At 48.9% G+C, this 23941-nt stretch overlaps 3 protein-coding genes across 3 annotated transcripts in view; 1 reads left to right on the top strand and 2 right to left on the bottom strand.

The window, feature by feature from the left end:
- The window catches only part of NHEJ1 (non-homologous end joining factor 1), a 101068-nt gene extending 88433 nt beyond the window's left edge, over positions 1-12635 (bottom strand). The window contains exons 1-3 of the mRNA XM_049768051.1: positions 12535-12635; positions 9829-10005; positions 9323-9535 (exon numbers count right to left, since the gene is read on the bottom strand). Of these exons, the coding sequence (XP_049624008.1) occupies positions 9323-9535; positions 9829-10005 (390 nt within the window). The 5' untranslated portion in view covers positions 12535-12635. The remainder of the gene's footprint in view (positions 1-9322; positions 9536-9828; positions 10006-12534) is intronic.
- Positions 1-23941, top strand: part of LOC126000887 (reticulophagy regulator 2-like) — a 545054-nt gene that overhangs the window by 502240 nt on the left and 18873 nt on the right. The window lies entirely within an intron of this gene.
- SLC23A3 (solute carrier family 23 member 3) lies at positions 15303-22663 on the bottom strand. Its single transcript, XM_049768931.1, has 12 exons — positions 22478-22663; positions 22167-22324; positions 21810-21907; positions 21579-21652; positions 21235-21416; positions 20820-20943; positions 20613-20727; positions 18838-19091; positions 17701-17806; positions 17001-17168; positions 15683-15778; positions 15303-15589 (listed from the first exon to the last, which is right to left on the bottom strand). Exons 1-12 carry the CDS (start codon positions 22661-22663, stop codon positions 15303-15305), a joined length of 1848 nt encoding a protein of 615 aa, XP_049624888.1.

The following is a 23941-nucleotide window of genomic DNA, read 5'->3' as shown; positions in this document are numbered from 1 at the left end:
CCTGGTTGCCACAGAAGCAAACTGGTCACCTAGCATCCAGCCTCAGGAGCATGAGACTTCGACCCCCACGTACATCCAATTGCTCTGAACAGGACACCTGGAGGATGGGACGTGGGCAGGACCACTCAAGGCAATGGTCTCTGAGGACCCTGCAGAACCGCACAAAATAATAACTTAACCTACCTCTGCCAGGTGTCCATTAGCCGGGCGAAGAAAACAACCAAAATCAATCATCTATTTGTGGCTTGGGCATATTATCCTTGTTCCACCCTTTTCCCGGAGGAGATGAACTCAGGGAGGCATTAAGAAAAAATGCCTAAGACCAGAGATCAGTAAAAGTCTATCAGAGCCAAAGAGTCAATATATTTGCTTCTGTGGCTCCCAGAGCTCCCAGGGTGATGCTCAGCCCCATTGCTGCAGCAAAAGGTGGCACCTGGGAGAGGGCCTCTTAACTGGTACTTTATGGAAATAAGCAGCCCCCAGAGGAGAATCAGAGCCCTCTGTGCCAGCCTCTGCTCTAATCTCAGAAGAGGTACTGTCAGACAAGACACCCACACAAAGGACAAGTGGAGAATAGGCCCTGACGTATCCTAGTAGACAGGCAAGCCAGATGCAACTGCACCAGGTCCAAAGACTCTCTGGCTGGAGAGAATGTTCAAGGGTTTAGAAACTTGTTTTGCACAGAGCCAACCATGCAGGGAGCACTGCCAGGAATGGTCCCTCAGCATAGTTCCATAAGTAAAGCTTGGAGCACTTCTATGTGTGCCCAAAACAACAAACACAAAACTCTGGACTCTTGGACTGAAGAGATAATATAGGGGTAAAGGCTCTTGCCTTGCTTGCGATCACCCCAGTTTAATTCCCAGTACCCCATGATCACCTAGTATGGGTAGACACAACCCCCCAAAAAAGATACAAAGGAGTCAAGAGATAGCACAAGAGTTTAGATGCCTACTTTCACATGGCTGGCCATGACTCTGCCCACCCCTCGCTCTTTATTTAGGGACTGTGACTCCTGTTTGAAGTACATTAGGAGGAACACACGTTTGTTTTCTGAATCCATGTCTGAGAGGGAGGTTTTTTGATGGGTGGGATGGAAAGTAATCGCTATCATAGCCATGCAGCAACATTAGCTGCATGGCACCCAAACAAGCCTCATGGCCAGACTGTCTGTGAACTCCTCTTTTCAGTTTCTCTGAGTGACTGTCAAGATGGTAAAATGAAGCCTGCCTGGTGACAGGACTAGAGAGACAGAGGGCAGGATGCTTCCCTCGCACATAGATGACCCCAGTTGAATTCCTTTTTTTTTTTTTTTTTTTTTTTGGTTTTTGGGTCATACCCGGCGGTACTCAGGGGTTACTCCTGGCTGTCTGCTCAGAAATAGCTCCTGGCAGGCAAGGGGGACCATATGGGACACCGGGATTCGAACCAACCACCTTAGGTCCTGGATCGGCTGCTTGCAAGGCAAACACCGATGTGCTATCTCTCCGGGCCCTTTTTTGGTTTTTGGATCACACCCAGCAGCGCTCAAGAATCGCCCCTGGCAGGCACAGGGAACTATATGAGATGCCGGGATTCGAATCATTGTCCTTCTGGACGCAAGGCAAATGCCTTACCTCCATGCTATCTCTCCAGCCCCAACCCTGCCACACAGGTTTCCTCAGCCCCACCAGGAGTTGTCCCCGAATATAGAGTCCAGATTAAGCCCTAAGCAGTGCTGGGTGTGGCCAAACACAGCAACAAGCAGAGAAATATTATATCACTATGTCAGTTTTCTGAAACAATCTATTGGACTAAGTAATAAAACCAAACATGGGGCCGGGTGGTGGCGCTGGAGGTAAGGTGCCTGCCTTGCCTGCGCTAGCCTAGGATGGACCGCGGTTCGATCCCCCGGCGTCCCATATGGTCCCCCAAGAAGCCAGGAGCAACTTCTGAGCGCATAGCCAGGAGTAACCCCTGAGCGTCACAGGGTGTGGCCCAAAAACCAAAAAAAAAAAAAAAACCAAACACACATAGCTCCCCTCCACACACAAAAAGTCTATTTTATCAAAAAGTAGTTTAATATTTCAAATAAGTCCACAGAATCAGATTAGACCACTCAGAATCACTGTGGTATGGCTGAAACACACTTGGTGGCTGGTATATTAAAATTGGGGGTGGGAGTGGGCTGTCATGATGGAATAGAACCACTCTATAGTTAATTCATCAGTGTCAATGGGGCACCCAGAATGCTTTTACCTCAGAGGCCTCTGTCCTCCACAAGCAGCCATCAGGAAAAGTCTAGGATGGGAGAGGGAGGACAATAAGAAAGAAGCAGGAGGTGCTGACCATCCTAGAAAGGCTATTTCTAATGTTCCCCAGCAACCCTAGACAACCCAAGAAGGGTCCCTGAGTGAGATCACTGGATGCAGTAACACAGTAACAGACCGAGGGGTGGAGTGGCCAGAGCAGCCATGATCACACCTAGCTGAGGAAACACCTTAATCTCAAGCACTGTCTTCTTTAAGGAAAGATAATGTAGGGAAGGGGAACAGTTGCTGTCATAGGCAACTCCTGCTGGGCGGGTAAGCTGGGTGAGACCAGCTCATAGAGGAGCCTGCAGCGTCACAGCCCAGCTGGGACTACAGCTTCATGTCTGAGACTGGCAGCCAGAGAATACTGGCATCAGGTCTCCTGAAAATTCCAAAACCAATCAGAGAACATACAAGTGGCCAAAGGGGAAGAGCAGAGTTGCTAATTCAGACTGAATAATTCTTAGGCATGTGCCTTCAACCACACTCACAAACAACCCTTTAAAATGATTCCTAATGATGATAAAATAGCCAAAGACCCAGTAGGACTCACATTTGAGGGCCAAAATATGGATTTAGGGCCGGAGAGATAGCACAGCAGTAGGGCGTTTGCCTTGCACGCAGCCAACCCAGGACAAACCTGGGTTAAAATGCCAGCATCCCGTATGGTCCCCCGAGCCAGGAGCGATTTCTGATCACAGAGCCAGAAGTGACCCCTGAGCACAGCTGGGTGTGGCTCAATATATTTTTTTAAATATGAAATTTAAAGATTTCTATTTAGAGGAATATAAAGAAAGTGAGTGCAGAGGGTATGCTATCCATGTGGCTATCCCAGTTCAATTTCTAGTAATCAAACCACTAGTCATAAATAATGCCAAAAGTGAGACTAGCAAGCACACAGGAACAGCTCCAAATACTACTAGGCATGGTCTAGTAGACACTGAACAGTCTAGGCAGTGGGAAGGAGGCAATGCAGACCTCTGATGTGGAGGCAAACTCAGAAGACAGCACACTGAGGCTTTACAAAATCCATACCACCCCCACCTGACACTCAGAATCACTTCATTATTCATGGGGAGACACATGTATTAGGTTGGGCAGCACTCTCCTGTTGTTCCCTGACGGAGGAAGGTAAAATGCTTTATTTTCCCAGAAGGTTTGGCATTATGTTAGTGCCAGCACAGACACAGTCCTCCTTGACTCAGCAAGTCTCCTAGGAATCCACTCATATACCTATATATGGAAAAAAATAAAGCTAGACTCTTTACCAAATATAATGAAAAAGGGTCTTAGAGGAGCCAATCAATGAACTAAGTATTGAGAGTCATTAAATAAAAGGCCATGTCACAAAAATATAAATTAATGTATTGTAATGAATATGTGTTAGGATTAAATGAAAAAGAAACCACAAGAAAATAATAGAATGGGGGCCGGCGGGGCTAGAGAGATAGCATGGAGGTAAGGTGTTTGCCTTTCATGCAGAAGGTCATCAGTTCGAATCTCGGTGTCCCATATGGTCCCCTGTGCCTACCAGGAGCAATTTCTGAGCTTGGAGCCAGGAGTATCCCCTGAGCACTGCCGGGTGTGACCCAAAAACCACAAAAAAAAAAAAAAGAGAATGGGGGCTGGCGAGGTGGCGCTAGAGTAAGCTGTCTGCCTTGCAAGCGCTAGCCAACGAAAGATCGCAACCACGGTTCGATCCCCCAGCATCCCATATGGTCCCCCCAAGCCAGGGGCAATTTCTGAGCGCTTAGCCAGGAGTAACCCCTGAGCATCAAATGGGTGTGGCCCGAAAAACCAAAAAGAAAATAACAACAACAAAAAAATTAATAGAATGACTAGCTCACATGTACCCTGTGTGAAAATGTAAACACTTACACCAGACCTGACTGTATATGTGGACACACGCATACACCCAAAACATTTTCTTTGAGAATTCACAAACAGCTGATAGCAATAGTGGCTTTAAGGGCCAGAATGATAGTACAACAGGTAAGGCATTTATTTACCTTGCACACAACCAACCTGGGTTTGATTCCCAGCACCGCACATCCCCACATAGTCCCCCAAGCACAGGAACACAGAGTTAGGAGAAAGCCCTGAGTACTGCAGATATGGTCTCTCCCTCCAAAAAAAAAAGAAAAAGAGGGCCCGGAGAGATAGCACAGCGGTGTTTGCCTTGCAAGCAGCCGATCCAGGACCAAAGGTGGTTGGTTCGAATCCCGGTGTCCCATATGGTCCCCCGTGCCTGCCAGGAGCTATTTCTGAGCAGACAGCCAGGAGTAATCCCTGAGCACCGCCGGGTGTGGCCCAAAAAACCAAAAAAAAAAAAAAAAAAAAAAAAAAAAAGAAAAAGAAAAAAAATTGCTTCAAGAAGGGAAGGGAGGACCCGGAGAGATAGCACAGTGGCGTTTGCCTTGCAAGCAGCCGATACAGAACCAAAGGTGGTTGGTTTGAATCCCGGTGTCCCATATGGTCCCCCATGCCTGCCAGGAGCTATTTCTGAGCAGACAGCCAGAAGTAACCCCTGAGCGTCAGCGGGTGTGGCCCAAAAACAAAACAAACAAACAAAAACAAAAAAAAAAAAGAAGGGAAGAGCTAGAAAAATTTTTTTGGGGGGTGCTCACCTGGCAGCGCTCAGGAGTTACTCCTGGCTCTGCACTCAAAAATTGCTCCTGGCAGGCTCAAAGGACCATATGGGATGCCAGGAATTGAACCCGGATCTATCCTAGGTCAGCAGAGTGCAAGGCAAAGGCCCTACCGCTGTGCTTTCACTCCAGCCCCCAAGCTAGGAAATATTTTCAAAGGCAGAAATGAGACCTCTTTCCCCATTCTAGACCCTTAAATGCTGTTCAAAAGTATTTGTCTTTTTCATGAATCACTCATTCAAAACAAAACATAAAAAAGGTGAAGTAAAAGTGAGGAATGAGTAACAAACAAAAGTCTAGACTCTAGAATCTCCTCTGTATACACTAGGCCTAAGAGAAGGACCCCAGCCTGTCCTGTCCTCCCTGCTTCTAATCTGTTCCCTTCGAAAACTTGCTTGAGCCCAGAGGTTCCCTGGGATAGCACACTTCAAGTATAGTTATAAAACTGTGTGTGTGGTACCAAAGATGTGGCTCAGCGGTAAAGCACTTGTCCTCCATGTGTAAGACCTCAAGTTTGAGTGCCTATTCCCCACACACACACACACACATACATACAAATCTCTATCACTAAGTCAAAGCGTAACTGCAGATAAGTTGTTCAAAGCTAACTTTCTTTGTCCAACCAAGATTCATTCCATTCTTTATTGTGGGGTGTAGGGGGGGGGACAACTTTTGACCATACCTAGGAGGTCTCAGGTGCTCTGTGCTCAGGGATTACTCCTAGAAAGGATCAAGCCACAGTGGGGCCACATATAAGATCAATGCGTTAACTCCTGAACTCTCTCCAATCCTAAGATTCTTCCATTCTAAACACTATTTAATGATTTGCCTGCAACAGAGGGTTCCTTTACATGTTTTCCATAATCATAACATCATGATAGTGTTTTTTGGTTTGGGGTTTTTGGTTGGTGTCTGGTTTTTTTTGTTTGTTTGTTTGCTTGCTTATTTTGGTGTTTAGGCTACACCCAGCACCACTCAGGAGTTATTCCTGGCTCTGTGTTCAGCAATTACTCCTGGTAGTGCTCAGGGGATCAAACTTGGGCCTGTCCCGGGTCATCTGTGTGCAAGGTAAATGCCCTACCACCCAACTGCTGAGCTATCATTCATATCATTCATATTTACATTTACCACTCCTTTTAAAGGGAAAAAACTGAGTCCATCAGCTTCCAAGGATTATCTGCCTAAAACTCCTCTTCAATTCAAGGGAAGCATAGTAGAAAGGTCTGAGGATCCAAAAGGATACAACCCTGGCCTTAGAAACAGATTGAGCTCCCGAAAGGTGACAGCAAACTTCTTTTGGCCAGGGAAGTAGGTGGTACTAGTGCAAGCATTATTGAGAGAATGGTGCCCCCTGGTGTTATTTTTTAAAAGTTACAGGAGTTTAGAACAAATCATGTCAAGTAGAGTAGGATAGATAATTTCACATGCAATTTTATGAAAAATCAACAAACATGAATGACTACTACCCATCGATAATACTGCTAGTGAGTCTTCCAAATGTAAATATGAATGAGCGTTTCCAGATAGAACAAAAGAAAAAAAAAACAAACCCTAGATCAGAAGTTGGTGAGACAGCTTAAAGGACCAAAGGACAAGGCACCTGGAGTTGACACCCTGAGCACCATCTGGTAGAGTCCTAGTGATCCTCAGGCACTGCTTGGCATGACATTATCAAGTTCATTTCAGAGGGTACAGAATCCGCAGATGTGATGCCCCTGGACAATCAAGCACCATTGGGGAGAGTCCTCTCAAATACAAGTAAAATAAATAACAACAAAACAATACAACAAAAAGCATTTTAAAAGGTGAACATCAGAGAACAGTTCTTCATAGAGCCCGTTGTTCTTGAAACCTACCCTCCTGATACCAGTGCAGCTCTCACCTCTGAGATGAAAGAAAAAAAGGGGGTAGGCATAATATTCTGAGGCCTGTACAGCAGGCTAGTGCAACAGGGAAGATGCTGGCCTTGCACACAATTGACCAAGTTCAAACCCCAGCATCAGTCCCCTAAGCACAGAGCCAGAAATCAAGCCCTGAGTATCCAGGTATGGTCCAAGACAAAACAACACAAAAGTAAATGTAATAGACCAATCATTTCAGATCCCCCTCCTTTATTGGTCCACAGAAGTTCCTTTATCTGATGTTACTGACAGAATCAAGCTGTTTGGCCAGAGGTAAATTAAAATTCTAACAGATTTTTTTTTTGTCTGTTTTGGGGCCATATCCAGTGGTGCTCAGAAATCACTCTTGGAAAGGCTCAGGGGTTGAACCAAGCACATGAGGCTAATGCCCTACCTACTGTAATGTCTCTCTAACCCAACACATTTGTTCTTCATGTCCAACTCATTTCTTACATAAGCTCCAAAAGCAGAGGACATTACAGTCCTCTTCACCCTGGAAAGAGGATTCTCTCCCAAGACAGATATCCCCCAGCCCCTTTACCTGTGAGCTGACTGGCTCTATTTTCCACAAAGAAAAGTAGGCTGGGGAGTAGTCTCAGACCTCCCTTGCAGGTCAGAACATGAGGTTTGGTTGGCCAAAAAACATCAGTGGGATTCCTGGACCACCTAAACACTACTTTAGAGCCCCCAACAATTACAGTAGTAAATAAGAACATACCAACCCAAGCTCTGATACCTTGGCAAGAACAGTCTATGCCAGGAGCTGGAGAGATAGTATAGCAGGTAAGCACTTTTGCCTTACAGTCAACCAGGTTCAATCCCTGGTACCCCTATAGGGTCCCATAAATCCCACAAAGAGTAAATAAAAGAGCCTGAGAGATAGCACAGCAGTAAGGCGTTTGCCTTAGACGCAGAAGGATGGTGGTTCGAATCCCAGCATCCCATATGGTCCCCCGAGCCTGCCAGGAGTGATTTCTGAGCATAGAGACAGAAGTAACCCCTGAGTGCTTGCTGCCAGGTGTGACCCAAAAACCAAAAAAAAAAAGAGTAAATAAAGAGCCAGGAATAAGCCATAAGCACTGCAGGGTATGACCCTAAACCAAAACCAAAAAAATAATAATAATAATAAGGAGGATATATCAGTCAAAAGTCCTTGGAGCCTGATGCAGAAAAGACAGCACAACAGGTAAGGTGTCTGTTCGCTTTATACACAGCTGAACCAATTTCGATCCCTAGCATCCCAGATAGTTCTCCCAAGCACCGCCAAGAGTGATTCCTAAGTTCAGAGCCAGGAATGACTCCTGAGGGCCTAATCACCTAATCCCCTCAAAAAAAAAAAAAGGGGGGGGGGGGCCGGAGAGATAGCATGGAGGTAAGGCATTTACCTTTCATGCAGAAGGTCATCGGTTCGAATCCCGGCATCCCATATGGTCCCCCGTGCATGCCAGGAGCAATTTCTGAGCACGGAGCCAGGAAAAACCCCTGAGCACTGCCGGGTGTGACCCAAAAACCACAAAAAAAAAAAAAAAAAAAAAAAAAGTCCTGGGGGCCAGGAGCTAGCTCAGAGGAAGAGCACATGACTAGCACATATAAGACCCTGAGTTCAATACCCAATCCTGGGGGCCAGAGAGATAGCACAGCAGTAGGGCATTTGCCTTGCATGCAGCCGATCCAGGATGAACAGTGGTTCGAATCCTGACATGCATCCCATATGGTCCCCCATACCTGCCAGGAGCGATTTCTGAGCGCAGAGCCAAGAATAACCCCTGAGTGCCACTGGGTGTGACCCCAAAACAAAACAACAAAACAATCCCCATTCTACATGGCACCAGAACTTCTAGGTATGATCCTAACAACAAAACAAATAGATAAAATAATAATCTTTGGAGAAAAATAGAAGGGGAGAGAGAGAGAGAGAGAGAGAGAGAGAGAGAGAGAGAGAGAGAGAGAGAGAGAGAGAGAGAGAGAGAGAGAGAGCTCAAAGGGCAAGAGAGCATGGCAGGCACACAAAGGGCCTCCACATTCAATCTCTGGTCTCCCCACACCAGATATAACACTGAGCACCTCTGAGAAGCTCTCCACATCAAAACATAATAATCCCTCCTGCCTCCTCTTTGGTCAAAGATAGTTTTCTTACTGAAAAAATTATTTCAAACAAAGTTCTTTAAAATAATAATAATAGGGGACGGAGCGGTGGCACAGCGAAAGGGCAGTTTGCCTTGCAAGTGGCTGACCTAGAACAGACCGCAGTTCAATCCCCCGGCATCCCATATGGTCCCCCAAGCCAGGAGCAATTTCTGAGCACATAGCCAGGAGTAACCCCTGAGCATCACCGGAGGTGGCCCAAAAACCAAAACCAAAACTAAACTAAACTAAACTAAAATAATAATAGCACTAAGGATAGGAGCAACAGGAACTTCATCTCCATACAACCCATAGCTTCAACTTCTCCCATAGCCCCGACTCCTCGAACCACACATACCAGGGCAGGGCTCGCCAAGGTGCAGTGGAAATTCCAGTAGAACGGGAGGCCTGAGAGCTCGCTCTTTACCCTCAGCACCAGAGCCTCAGCCACACGGTTGCAGGAGAAGGTGGCTTCACTGGGGTCAGGAGGGTTCTTCAGCAGCGGGCGAAGCAGATCATCCAAACGGCAGAGAAAGGCAGTAGCCGGTGCTGTCAAGCGCTTGTTCAGCTCCTAGACAGCAGGGGTGGAACAGAAGTGGGCCATGCCAGAGAACCCCATGCACCCAAGTAACTGTAAACAGAAACATAGGTTAGGGCGAAGACTGTAGAGATAAGGGGGAGAACAAGAAGGGAAAAAATAATAGGGCAGAGAGTTCACAGGACCTGCTGGCCTCCTTTGGGCATAGGGGGCTCAGACACTGCCACACAAACAGGGCTTGAGGGACAAAGGCAGGCCACACACTGGGAGGGATGGGGACAGGGGTCTAGAAATGAGAGGCACATCCACACTGCTTTCACTCTCACCTTGGCTCGCTGGCTGACCACACTTGTGTCCACCTGCTCGTGCCACACCTGCTGAAGATCCCAGAGCAACAGGGCATAGCCCTGCTGTGTGACACAGGCCTTGGCCAGGAGGGAGGTCTCGTCAATCTGCAGCCAGGCCCACGGCTGCACCAACAGTCTCTGATCCAGCTCCTCCATCTGTCAGAGATGCTCTGTTCAGACCGGTGCCCAGGGCCCATCAGAGCCCAGGGGACACCACCCACGTTCTTCATCAAATAAGTCTGGGACACCCTCCCTGGTGAAACAGAAGGCCAGTCCACCCACGTAGAGCCAGTTGAGCCAGCTTACTTGCGGCTTAGCCACTGAAGATCTATTGATAGGGCCAGACAGGGGTTCCATGGGCAGAATTACAGAGGCATGCAGGAGCCCGAGTTCCCTGCCAATCACACATGAAACCCTGAACTGATAAGTAGCCCCTGAGCCCTGCTGGGTGTGAGACCCCTCAAAGATATCCAAAAAAAAAAAATCTATTTAGAATTTTGAGGGTAGGGACCAGAGTGATAGCACAGCAGTAGGGCGTTTGCCTTGCAAGCGGATGACCTGGGACTGACCCGGGTTTGATCCATTCCATATGGTCCCCTGAGCCTGCCAGAAGTGATTTCTGAGTGCAGAGCCAGGAGTAACCCCTGAGTACTGCTGGGTATGGCACCTCCCCCCCCAAAAAAAAAGAATTTTGAGGATAATTTTTTTCTACATTACATTCCAAGAAAAGCATAAAATATCTTGGGGCCAAGGCCAGAGGGTTACAGTGGGGGTAGGGCGTTTGCCTTGCACATGGCCAATCCAGATTGATCTCTGGCATTCCATGAGGTCCCTGAGCCAGCCAGAAGTAACTCCTGAGTGCAGAGCCAGGCGTAACCCCTGAGTAAAGCCAGGTGTGCCCCCCAAAAAAGAATTCTTGGGAAGAGATAGTTCAGAGGGCAAGGCATCTGCCTCATAAATGAACTAGAAGTGAACTCTATTTCACTCCTGACACCCCAGTTGGTCCTCTAAATCCTTCCAGGCATGATCCTGAAGCACAGACCCAGGAGTAAGCCCTAAGCACAGCAAGGCATAGCCTCCAAACCAAACAATCTTCTATAACATTTAAGCCTCAGCAAATTGGTGGATTTCTACTTTCTATATTCAACTTCATATGAAAAGAAAAACCATGGACCTGGAGAGATAGCACAGCGGCGTTTGCCTTGCAAGCAGCGAATCCAGGACCAAAGGTGGTTGGTTCGAATCCCGGTGTCCCATATGGTCCCCCCTGCCTGCCAGGAGCTATTTCTGAGCAAACAGCCAGGAGTAACCCCTGAGCACCGCCGGGTGTGGCCCCAAAACCAAAAAAACAACAAACAAACAAACAAAATAAAAACCATTATTGTATATTTACCACTTTCCTACTATGTCAAAGAATAGTTTCTTCCTGTAAAGCAATGTAAGTCTTACCAGTAGGAAATTCAAGTTATTTGATCACTATATAAAAACAAACTCTGGAAGCTCTCAGAATTTCAAACAAATGGGACCAGAGTGATAGCACAGCAGTAGGGCATTTGCCTTGCACACAGTGGACCTGAGACCTACTGGGGTTCGACCCCCAGCATCCTAGCCTGCCAGGAGCGATCTGTGAGCACAGAGTCAGGAGTAAACTGATCACCGTGGGGTATGGCCCAAACACAAAAATAAAAAAATTCAAACATATGTATATAGCCCATAGACTATATACATTCACTGAATATTATTCAGAAATACTTCTGAACATTATTATGTATGTTACATATGCATATATAGAGGCATATGTGTGTGTTGCCAGAAATATGTAACTCAGGGCCTCACACACAAGAAATGTGCTTTACCACTGAGCCAAAACTTGGGTCCCAGGCTTTAGAGTGCTTTTTGCTTTTTAGTTTTGAATCCTACCCAGCCTGGCTCTGCACTCAGGATTACTCCTGGGGACCATATGGAATGCAGAACCTGAGTAGGGGGTGCCTGCAAGGCAAAAAGCCCTACCAGATGATACTATCTCTTTAGACACAACCCCAAATACTCCTTGGTTTTTATCTTGAGGGGTGGCACACCCGGCGGTGCTCAGGGGTTACTCCTGGCTCTGCACTCAGAAATTACTCCTGACAGGCTAGAGAACTATATGGGATGCAGAGAATCAAACGTGGGTCGGCTGCGTACAAGGCATGCGCCTTTTGTCATTCTTGAAAGAATCCCAGATGTGTAAGAGAGCCTGCCTAGCGGCCGCGGTTGTTCTCGCGCAGTTCCTCCGCCATCCTGAAGAGGGCAGCCTGGATCCAGCGACGGGCGGGTAGGCCACGCCCTGTCCCTCTGATTGGACAAGCCCACCGAGCCCCGCCCAGTGACTATGGACGCCTTCCACTTCCGCATTTTATTTTCACAGCACCGGCTGCACTAAAGGCGCGTGTCGAGACTCCTTCAAGGGTCACAAAGCCGACAGCGGCCCTCGAACCTCAGAGGCCCCCGCCCGGCGGCAGCCGCCGTCGCTGCCGCCGGAAACGAAATACGCATGCGCGGCCCCGCCCACTCCCGGGGGGTCACTTCCGGTGGGCCGGAGTTGGTTCTTGAAGGGGGGCGCGCCCGGCTCGCTCCAGTTCGCTGTGACTAAATAACCCCGCTTCTCCTGGCCTGGCGCAGATATCACTTTGGTCCCCCACTTACCGTGAGCGGCTTCGAGTGCTTTCCCTTCCCCTTGCTGGTCTGGTCGGCACGCTCGCGGAAAAGAAAGGCCTAGAAGTTAGGGCGGGTTCCCCACCCCCAACCCAGCGCATCGAGTGGCGGGGTCTTGGCGTGGGCGGGGTCTTGGTCGTGTGGGCGGGGTCTAGTTGTTGTGGGCGGGGTCTTGGGCCGCGGGGCGGGGCTTCTGGGCCCGGACTTCCTGATTGAAGGAGCGCTTGGATCTGGCGAGTGCTGTAATAGGGAAAGGAAGCTAGCTTGGAGATGTCAACTGCATTTCAGAAGGAAGTGATGGTCCTCGCACTCAGGACGGTAAAATAGAAAGCATGGCGGACAAGGTACTACATAAACTCCCTTTCCCACTGCCTTATTCAACCTAAAAAACATTTTTTTGAGCATTAAATACTTTTATTTGGGAAATGGGAGGCAGTTGTAGATGGGTTTTTTTTTTTTTTTTTTTTTTTTTTGGTTTTTGGGCCACACCCGGTGACGCTCGGGTTACTCCTGGCTATGCGCTCAGAAGTCGCTCCTGGCTTGGGGGACCATATGGGACGCCGGGGGATCGAACCGAGGTCCGTCTCCTAGGCTAGCGCAGGTAAGGCAGGCACCTTACCTCCAGCGCCACCGCCCGGCCCAGTTGTAGATGGTTTGACAGGAAATAAACTTGTTAACACACTCATGGATTCTCCCTTAACAAAATTTGGCTAACTTGAGTTTCAGTGCAATTGAACACTAGGAAGAACTTTGTTATGCCCTAGCAGTGATCGCATGGCGACCCACCCATTTCTTAAAAAAAAAAAAAGGGGGGGGTGCTCTTGATACCTGGTAGTGGTCTAATCAGGTTGGGGTGAGGACATCAGCTTCAAATCCATGGTGCTGCACTTGCAACCAGGTCTGCACCCCAGAACTCCACGAACTCCCCAGGCCCAAGGTGGATCCAGAACCCAATCTTGCTACAAATGCAGGCCCGGTCAGGCCCCGAACCTACCAGGGAGCACCCGCTGCTGCGCCCTACGGGGTTGCGCGACTGAAAAGGCTAAAAAACATTTTTTAATAAAAGGGGATCTGGGGCCGGAGAGATAGCATGGAGGTAGGGCTTTTGTTTTGCATGCAGAAGGGCGGTGGTTCGAATCCTGGCAATCCATATGGTCCCTCGAGCCTGCCAGGAGCGATTTCTGAGCGTAGAGCCAGGAATAACCCCTGAGCGCTACTGGGTGTGACCCAGAAACATACATAAATAAATAAATAAATAAATAAATAAATAAATAAATAAATAAATAAATAGGGGCCGGAGAGATAGCATGGAGGTAAGGCGTTTGCCTTTCATGCATAAGGTCACCGGTTTGAATCCTGGCATCCCATATCCCCCCCCCCCAGCCTGCCAGGAGCGATTTCTGAGCATGGAGCCAGGAGTAACCCCTGAGCACTGCTAGGTATGACCCAAAATCCAAATAAATAAATTAATTAATTAATGGGGATCTGAGGGCTGGAGCTGTGACGCAAGCAGTAGGGCGTCTGCCTTGCACGCAATGACCTAAGACGATCCCCGGAGCGATTTCTGAGCACATAGCCAAGAGTAACTTCTGAGTGTCACCAGGTGTGGCCCAAAAAGCAAAAAAAAAAAAAAAAAAAAAAAGTGGGGAGAGAGGGAAATCTGAACTTAACTATAGATTTTTTTTTTCTTCAGATGGGGCCAGGGCTATAGTACAACGGATAAGGCTCTTGCTTTGCATGTGGCCGGTCCCAGTTCAATTCCTAGCATTACACATAGTTCCCCTGAGCCCCTCCAACAGTGATTCCTGAGTTTAGAACCAGGAGTAAGCCCAGAGCATCGCCAGGTAGGATCCAAAAACAAAGCAAAAGAATGTTTTAAGAGAGGAGTCCCCAGCAAAAGCCCTATAGTCTGACATACCTTCCTTCCATCTCATTTCTCCCAACCTCCAGTCTCATATTTAGGCTGACTCCAACACTTAGTCGGGGTCAGCTGCTGAGCTTCTGGTTCTTGAAAGCTTGGCCCACTCTCCAATCAGAATTTATTCTTTCATTTTGTTCCCATAGTGGTTGTTTCGATCTTTAGTGCACACCACCTGCAGCTTTGGCTCCCAACTAGTCATTTTCTAAATCTTGGTGATGGGACCAAATCTTATGCCTACTAGTAGTTCTAGAATCTCACAAATATGGGTCCGGAGAGATAGCACAGCAGTAGGGCATTTGCCTTGCATGAGATTGACCTGGGAGGGACTCAGTTCGATTCCCAGCATCCCATGTGGTCCCCCAGTCTGCTAGGAGCGATTTCTCAGTGCAGAGCTAGGAGAACCCCTGAGCTCTGCTGGGTGTGGCCCAGAAACCAATCAATCAATGAATCAATCAATAAATAAAGTTTAAAAAATAAAAGAACTCTAATAAATAAGGATGCAGTTGATAAATATTTATTAAGTGAATGCGGGGGGATTTTAGTGTTACTGATAGTTAACCAATGGCTCATTCATTTATTCAGGCACCTTCTCCGGAACAGCCCTAACAAAACCAGGAAGGCAATTCATCTGTTGGGAAATGGGATTTATATATGTCTGCACACACACATACACACACACACACACACACACACACACACACCTTTTGGAAAATGGGAGTTACATGCACACACAAATACAGGAATATGTGCGCACGCACACACACAAACACACATTCTCTCTAGAAGGAAGAGCCTAGGAGCTGACTCCAGTTAAAACAAGTCAGCATCTGGGTGATTACTAAGACCTAAATTCTCTGTGTGCTTCAGGGCATTGCTCTCCCAAATGAGTGAGCAGGTTGGCCATCTCTCCTGGCTCTGAGGACCTGTTGTCCTTGTCCTTAGAGTTCTCAGGCAGTGGACAGAGGCAACGGAGAGACTGGGGGGCACAGAGGCACAGGTTTGAGAGGGGGAAAGGCAGCTCGTATTCTTCCGCAGCCTTCTTGCTGGCCTTCCCAGACCTCCAGGCCTCTGAGGCATCACATGCCACTGGCTGCCCTTGGTCTAAACCACGCTCCAGCCGGGTGCCTGCCAAAGAGAGGCCAGTCAGGCGGCTGGCCAACCAGGGAATGATGACTTCCTGGTCATTCCCCAGTCTGTTGGGTCCTGGCCTCCACTTACCAGGAATAGTATTCTCCAGGAGGAATGCCAAAACACCAGCCAGGAAGACAGGCTGTGTGAGTAGTGAGCACAGGAAAACATCCAAGGGAGTCCAGCCTGTGGGGGACCAGTAGGGAAGGAGTTAACAATTTCAGGCAAAGCCAGGAGACATCACCTCTTTAGACCTAATAAGCATGCATCTTGGATTAAAAGCAGATCTTTCTGGATTGTTGTTCCCTATCCTTTACCCTCCCACCCTCAACACCTTTGTCCCCTGCCGTCCACTTCCCACACCCAGGTCTGGCTCACTACCATCTGCCTTCCAGATATGCTTGATGGATCCAGGTTCCTCTTCTCACAGTTTTATATTAAAGACCCCAGACATTGTGTTTTGTTGAAAGGGGTACACCTAACTGTGCTCAGGTCTTATTCCTAGTGCTGCTCAAAGATTATTCTAGGCAGTGCTCAGGAACAAATTCTGGTGATGCTTGGGGATAATAGGTGATGCCAAGTCAGCTGTGTATGAGGCATGGACCTTGACCCCTGTACACTCTCCAACTCCTAAATACCAACAACTTTATGTACTATGTCATACTTTCTGTACTGTGACTTGGATCTTCCAACCTCAGTACTCCTGACATTTGAAGTAGGTAATTCTTCGTTGGGCATGGGGTTATCATGGATATTTAGGGTGCCCATTAAATGCTAGTGATAATCCTCTCCAATCCCCACCCCTGGTCGGCACTTCTAGGGCCAAAGAGCTAGTATAGTGGTTAAGGTGTATGCCTTGCATGAAGCTAACCCAAGTTCAATCTCTAGCATTACCAAGCCCATCAGGAATGATTCCTGAGCACCATCTGAGCCACCTACCAAAACAAACCAAAAAAAAACAAAAACATAAAAACATCTTTCTACCCCAACTCATTGTTTGTTTCTTCATGAAATTGGTTTGAAACAGAAGCCAGACTCCTTTCTCTCCACCCCCTTCCCTTCCATGTTATGATCCTACACATCTTATGCCAGTGACTGAACTGCCACATCTGCCGGTACCCTTGGATCCCAACACAAGTTGCAAGCTAGGCAATAAATTTTCCTTACACAAATGAGACTGGAAAGAGCTCACCATACTAGAGCACCTACTTTGCACACAGGAGGCCTAGGTTCTATCCCCAGCACCATGTGAGCCCCCGGGCACTTCCAAGAGCAACTGCAACGCCAAACCAAAATAAATAAGCACGTGGATGGTTGTATAACACCAAGCCCAGAAGAGGGCTCAGAGACTGTAGTCAAACCCCAGCTTTGCTGCTACTCAGCCCCTGCTCCCTCTTGCTTCTCCCACCTGAGCTCAGCACCACAGGGGCTTCCCGGAGCCAACGAGGAAGCAGCAGGGCCATGAAGATGGAGAAGCCAACAATGAAGACGTTTCGGCCCGAGTCAATGTCAGTCAGGTAGAAGGTGGAGAAGCCGGTAGACAGCACCACGACCTGGGTCACACCCAGCACCCCACCTGTCCCAGAAGGCAACATTGAAAGAGGGCTGGTACAGGGAGATGCTCATGGGTACAGAAGTCTGATTGGGTTAGAAAGCCCTTTAAATGGCCAGAAGGGGGGGGGAGGGCAGAGCAATGATACAGTGAGTACAGTGGCTGACTTAGGTTTGATCACCACCATCCCATCTAGTCCCCTAAGCACCTCCAGGATAAACACCGCTGAACTCAGACTAACAGAGCACCACCGAGTGTAGCCCACAGAAAAAGCCACAAGGCCAACGGGAGTCAGGAGTGGCTGAGAGACCTGGGTTCCATCCCCAGCACTACATGTTTCCTGAACATCGTCAAGAGCAATCCCCCTGAGTGCTACCAAAAGTGACCTCCTCTCCTAAGTCCCCCCAAGAATGACCCCCCCTGAGCACCACCACATATTGCCCAAAACAAAATTCACAAGGTTAAAAGGAGAAGCTAAGACCTTGACTGCTCATTTCTTTCCACATGCCAGAGAGGAAGTTGGCGACCAGTCAGCCACATGGGCGTGTACACTCACCAAGCACAGGCAGCGGGATGGTGGTGAGGAGCTGGGCCAGCCTTGGGGAGAGCCCAAGCCCCATGGACAGCAGCCCCACCAAGTAGACCATGCGCTGAGACCCAGCCTGTGGTGAGATCACACCAGGAATTACACACACTGCTTCCCAGGGTCCAAATCTCACCACTGGATCTCCTCTTACAAGAGCCCCTCCCAGAAGTTTCCCCAAGCTCCCTGCTGAAGGGGATTCCTTCATTTATCTACTTCCTTCACTGCCCTGCTTTGGTTTTTCATGTTTCTTTATTAACTTTTTTTGATTTTTCAGTTTGGGACCATATCCAGTGTGCTTAAGGACTGCTCCAAGCTCAAGAGCATTCCCAGGTTTGCACAGGGGACTAGGCAGGGATTAAACCCAAGCCTATACCAAGTGAAGTATTATTTGATTTTTGTTGTTGTTTGTTTGTTTTGGTCACACCCAGCAGTACTCAGGAGTTAGTCCTGGCTTTGCACTCAGAAATTGCTCCTGGCAGGCTCGGGGACCATATGAGATGCCAGGATTTGAACCATCATCTATCCTAGGTCTGCTATGTGCAAGGCAAACACCCTACCGCTGTATTCTCTCCAGCCCCTTTTGATTTTCTTTTTTTTTTTTTTTGAGGGGGGGGGGGTTGGGGTTACATCCGGCAGTGCTCAGGGGTTACTCCTGGTTCTATGCTCAGAAATCACTCCTGGCAGCCTCGGGGGGCAGGGGGAACCTTATGGGATGCCGGGATTCCTACCACCCAATGTCCTTCTGCATGAAAGACAAACGCCTTACCTCCATCCTATCTCTCTGATTTTCTCTCTGATTATCTCTCTGATTTTCTTGATAGCACTTTACAGTTTCAGAAAATACCTTCATTACTTTTTTGCTTTACTAACTCTACAAATTCCCAAGAGATCAGGGACTTTAACTAACTTGTTCTGCCCTCAGCCCTTAGCTGGGGCATTACAGAGATAGTCAGGATCAAGTAATCCCTCACTCCCCTCCTTGGTCTTGGCCAACCCCTCTCCCCATAATATTCACAACGGGGTACAATGACAAGTGATAAGTCTCTTTTCCTCTCCTTCCTCTCCTGCACCTCCAGAGACACCCACCACCACATTCCATCCACATACCTGAATGAGACCCATGGTGCCCAGGTTGGGGAAGCTGGATACCGTACCCATTGGACTCCCCAGCAGCCCTGCCACCACAGTGCCCAGACCCTCCAGAACCAGGCCTCGACTGCAAGCATGGGGAGGTGGAGCAGGCCAGTGCAGCAGCCGGGCACACAGACCATAGCAGCCCAGGGAGCTGGTGGAGGCAGCCAGGGCCATGGAGATGCCAGCAGCAAGAGCCCTGGGCGTCAGCAAAGGCCAGTTCCATGCAGCTAGGGAGGAAAATGGAATCATCTTGAGGTCTGACTCCATCTGGAACCATCCCTGCCTCCTTGTCAGTACCCCCAGATACCACAGAGCTCCTGGATTTGGAGAGTGAGTGTGTGTGTGTGTGTGTGTGTGTGTGTGTGTGTGTGTGTGTGTGTGGGTGTGTGGGTGTGTGTGTTTGAGAGTTGTTCGTTTATGGGCCACGCCCAATGGTGCTTAGGGTTTATTCCTGGCTCTGTACTCAGGTATGCAGTGTAGGGGAACCATATGGCCATATGGGATGCCAGAGATCAAACCCTGGTTGGTTAAATACAAATCAAGCACCCTACCTACTGCTATGCTATTCCTCCAGGCACCACTTCCATGATTTTTAAAGACAATGTCTTAGGGAAAAAACGACTGAACTCCTTAGCAATACTTTTCCCCAGTGCCAGGGATTGACTCAGGACTTCACATTTGTAAGGCATGTGCTCTGCCACTTAGCTTCAACCCTGATATATTGAACTCTTAAGGATAAAGTCTCATCTCTTTGGTTTTATTTTTGGTTTGGGCCACATCATGTGCTCAAGACTCACTCCTGATTCTGCATTCAGGGATCACTCCTGGCAATGCTTGGGACCATATGAGATATCAGAGAATAAACCCAGGTTGGACATGTGCAAGGCAAGAGCCCTATCTGCTATATAACTGGTCCTTCCCAAGACCTATCTGTGTGTGTGCAAGAATGATGCAGGGGGTAAGAAAAGCCTTTGTGCTATAGAGTGAGGGTGGGGAGAAAGGAAGGCATTTTTGTTTGTTCCCTTCAAAGAAAATAGATTTCCAGAGGGAAGCTTGGTACTTTTCTCTCTTTTAATTTTTTTCTGAAAGTAGATAATTGACCAAATAAGTTTGGGACTCTCCATTCTAGTTTCATCCTCCTGCCTCCTGCAACTCAACTCAAGTTTTTCACTCCAAGGTGCATTTGCCCTGGGATGCCAGGAATCAACCACCTTCTGTCCTGGGTTGGCCGCATGCAAGGCGTTTGCCCTACTGCTATGCTATCACTACGACCCCAGAGTGCACCTCTCTTGTGACACTTTCCCTATGTCATTTCACCTTAACCTGCGTTGCTCTTTACCACTGTGTCCCCTATGGACTATTAACTCTGTGAGAGCAGGTTCTGTGTCTGTTTCATCTGTCCACAGATCTCCAATCCTCCCCATCTAGTGTTAAACACATCAACTGTACTCAACAGCCCTTTATCAAATTGAGAAATGAGAAAATTGCATCTATTAAGTTTCAAAAGCAATCTTTCTACTTAGGTCCTCACTACCACATGGGAAGGTAGCCTGAGTATGTAGATTGGGCAAGTAACAATGGGAGGCCAGGTTGACATGGGGGTGCTGGCAGAATCTCTAGATATCTTCAATACCTAAGCAAACAACATGTTCCTCCTGAGACCCCCCACTCATGTGGACTGAAAGCACACATGACAGCCCACAGGTCAAAGAAATGTATATACTTAGAAGTCAGAGGCAGACACCTACCTGGATGTGGAAACCACAGCCAGGGAGCCTGGGAGGCAGAAGTCAGCTCCTTGGGAATGAAGCTGAGTCCCAGAAAGGCAGAGATGATCCAGACAGCAGCCACCGGCATTAGCACCTGAGAAGTGGGGCTGAGCTACAGGGGATTCCCTCCCCCAGGCCAGAGCATTCCTGTGACCACAGTGCTCAACCCAGCCCCTACATATGTACCGAGAAGACCCTGAAGGCCAGTGGATGAGCATGAATTGGAGAGGTTGGAGCTGCCTGCCAGGGACTTCGCGGCAGCTGGCAGTTGCCCAGATGTTGAGAACAGACCACCATTAGCAGGATAAGTCTGGGAGAGATATAGAGACAGCACTTTAGAGGCAAGAGGAAGACGCCCTGGGTGAAAATGGCCGAATACTATCCAGGGGGTGGCAGAGAAGAAAATCCTTCCAGCTAGGGAATCGGTAGGAAAATCAGGAAGATTGAAGGAATCTAGCCACAGCTTCGATTCCGAATCCACACGGTCTTGCCCCTGCCCAGCCTGCTGCCCAATCTAGACAGACCAGCAGCACTGGCCTCCCCACATCCCACACACCCCACTGCTCACACCACCACTCCTTGCCTTTCAGGATTTACGTACAGCAAAGCCAGTCCCCAGTGAGTGGAACAGAACAAGGCCACCTCCCTGTGGGCAGACATCCCGGCCACCATGAAGCTGGGAGCCAGCACCAGGGGCCCACAGCGCAGGAACACATGGCCAGGGCCGCCCACCAGCCCCAGCACACCTTGCAGCAGCCCCGATGCCACCACTGCCCCGGACACCTGGCAGAGGGGAGAGGAGAGCGTGCAGCAAGGCTGTGCTGCTCCAGGGGAGCCAAGCTCAGCCTAGACTTTCTCACTCATTCCAAGGCGAGTCATACCCTCACCCCCACCCTGCATTGCAGCCCACTCCCACCCCACCCTTAACCCCAGACAAACTCCTACCTCTTGGAGAAAAGAATCCCAGAGCTCCAGGCCAGGACAGCCAGGAGTGGCACACAGGTGCAGCACAAGGGAGGCTGGGAAGAATCAAGGCATGAAGAAAGAGTCCCCAATTGGAAACCCAGGGTCTGGCTATCCTAACTGGAGCCTGGCATAGGTCCAAACCCCCCTAGTACCAGCATCCTCATCATTGTCCTCCTCCCTGCTTCCCTCCATGCCCAGACTCTGTCTCACAGTTTCCAGGTGTCCGGATGGCCAGAGGTAGCTTCTGGCTGGTCAGCACTATCGCAGGGATCAGGAACTCAAAGGAAGGAGCCTGGACAAGAGGCATCCTGGAGGGACAGCAGCCCCGGGAACATAGGTGGTAGAGGTGAGATATAGGAAGCAAGTAGGCATTTGCCTTGCATGTGGTCAACCTGGATTCAATTCCTGACATCCCATAGATCACTGAGCCCCACCAGGAGTAATCTCTGAACTCAGAACCAGGAATAAACCTCAAGCACATACCCTAGTGTGGCCCATAAAGGGGATCCCCAAACTTTTTTACCCAACCCTGGGGTCACTGCTTTCTGTCCAGGGAGCTCCCCTCACCTGCTGCCCATCCAAGTCTGAAGCATGGTAAACAGGCCACAGGAAAAAAGGCAGGAGGCCAGGAGCTGGGCAGGGGTGTATGAGAGTCCCCCTGGGGGAAGACTTCGAAGCAGGAGCAGGTGGGAGACACAGAGCAGCACAGCCAGGACCAAGATATGCTGCTCATGCAGGAAGGTGGAGGAGTGATCCTCAGAAAGAGAGTTGTAGACCGGTTCCAGGAACCCAGTTTCCCATTACGATGCCCACCTTTCCTGCCAATCCCTAGGCCAACACCCAGCCTGTGTAAACTCTGCACCTCTGAGTCCTCCTACCTGTAGGGCCAGAAGGCAGCTGAGACCCCAGGGAGGGGGCCCACGTGGGGCCTCACTCTTCACCCCGGAGTGAGAGGACGCTATGGGGGTAGCAGGCATCGGTGGCTGGGGTACATCCTGGGAACCCGCAGAGTGGAGTGGGATGGTCTGTAGAGGAGCCTGGTTCATGCTGCCTCGGGCCTCCATGGTCTTGGTTGCCCTGAGCTAGTTAAGGCTCAAGAATGAGGTCAGAGCTGTGGTGATCCCAGCAGCCTGCTGCAGTGAGGGCTTCACTGGAGCGCAGAGAAAGAATTTTGGGCAGCACACAGTCCTTTCACCTTTGCCCAGTTCTTCTGCAGATTCCATCACCCATTAACTGGGGGCTGTGGGTTCCACCCTCCCCACAAGAATTTCCATCTAGATTCCCAGCTCTAGGTTCTAGAAAAAAGGCTAAGAGGGGTGAACATGAGACCAGTATTTGAACCCAGGGATGCTAAAATGATCTAAGGAGGAGATAGATGGTAGCCTCAACTGCAACCTTGGGGTTCTTTTCTGTTCGCTCACTTGTGAATTTTCAAGTAGATTTTCAGGAAGCACTGAGTGATTTTCTCTCCTGCAAAGGGGTCAGTGGACCATGTAAGTTTGGAACCCTCTACCTCATTTCTTCCTCACTACCACCATTTGGTGTCATCGTGAATCCATAGCTGTCTCAACACTTTCATGGTCAGGTCCCCTGGACTGCTTCAAGAGGAAGGGCTTAAATTTTCTCCCTCCTCTACCTATAATAATTATTTCCCCAGATCAGCCTCACTTTAGTATTAAGAATTCATGTCTAGGACTTTTAAATATATGAGATTTAGGCCCAGTGAAAGAGGAAGGCAGAGGGACAGTCTGTGAGGCCCAATTCCCAGAAACATGCCATGCAAACTATGCTGTTTACCATCATTGGTATCTTTTTGGAAACATGATATCACAGACACTGCTGCCTTTGGTGAAATGATGTTCTACAAGGAAGCACAGAAAAGCATGGAAAGACATCTGGTTCTAGGACTGGAGCAATAGTATAGTGGACAAGGCGCTCGCCTTGCATCTGGTCAAGGGTTTGATCTCCAACACCCCAGAGGACATCCCGATTCCAGCTAGGAGTGATCTCTGAGCACAGAGCCAGGAGTCAACTATGAGTATTGTAGGGTATTGCCTCACCTCAAAATAAATAAGTTCACTTTTGATAAAGCCCTGATGCTCAGGGCTGACTCCTGATTCTGCACTCAGAATAACTCATGGCAGGCTCAGAAAACCCTAAGGAGTTCCGGGGATTAAAACCCATTGGCAGGGCTCGGAGAGATAGCACATCGCGTTTGCCTTGCAAGCAGCCGATCCAGGACCAAAGGTGGTTGGTTCGAATCCCGGTGTCCCATATGGTCCCCCGTGCCTGCCAGGAGCTATTTCTGAGCAGACAGCCAGGAGTAACCCCTGAGCACTGCC

Source organism: Suncus etruscus, chromosome 2 (assembly GCF_024139225.1).
Source record: "Suncus etruscus isolate mSunEtr1 chromosome 2, mSunEtr1.pri.cur, whole genome shotgun sequence".
NCBI lineage: Eukaryota > Metazoa > Chordata > Mammalia > Eulipotyphla > Soricidae > Suncus > Suncus etruscus.
The sequence above is the reverse complement of the archived record's forward strand: the minus strand, read 5'-3'. Positions and strand labels throughout refer to the sequence as shown.

Bases quoted from the DNA above. Each gene is read 5' to 3' on its own strand.
- SLC23A3 (XM_049768931.1), bottom strand. From the start codon at position 22,663: ATGGAGGCCCGAGGCAGCATGAACCAGGCTCCTCTACAGACCATCCCA. The intron at 21,908-22,166 runs GTGAGGGGAGCT...CTGTCCCTCCAG, and splicing joins CAGACTTGGATGGGCAGCAG to GATGCCTCTTGTCCAGGCTC. The intron at 20,944-21,234 runs GTACGTAAATCC...TATCTCTCCCAG, and splicing joins CACTGGGGACTGGCTTTGCT to ACTTATCCTGCTAATGGTGG.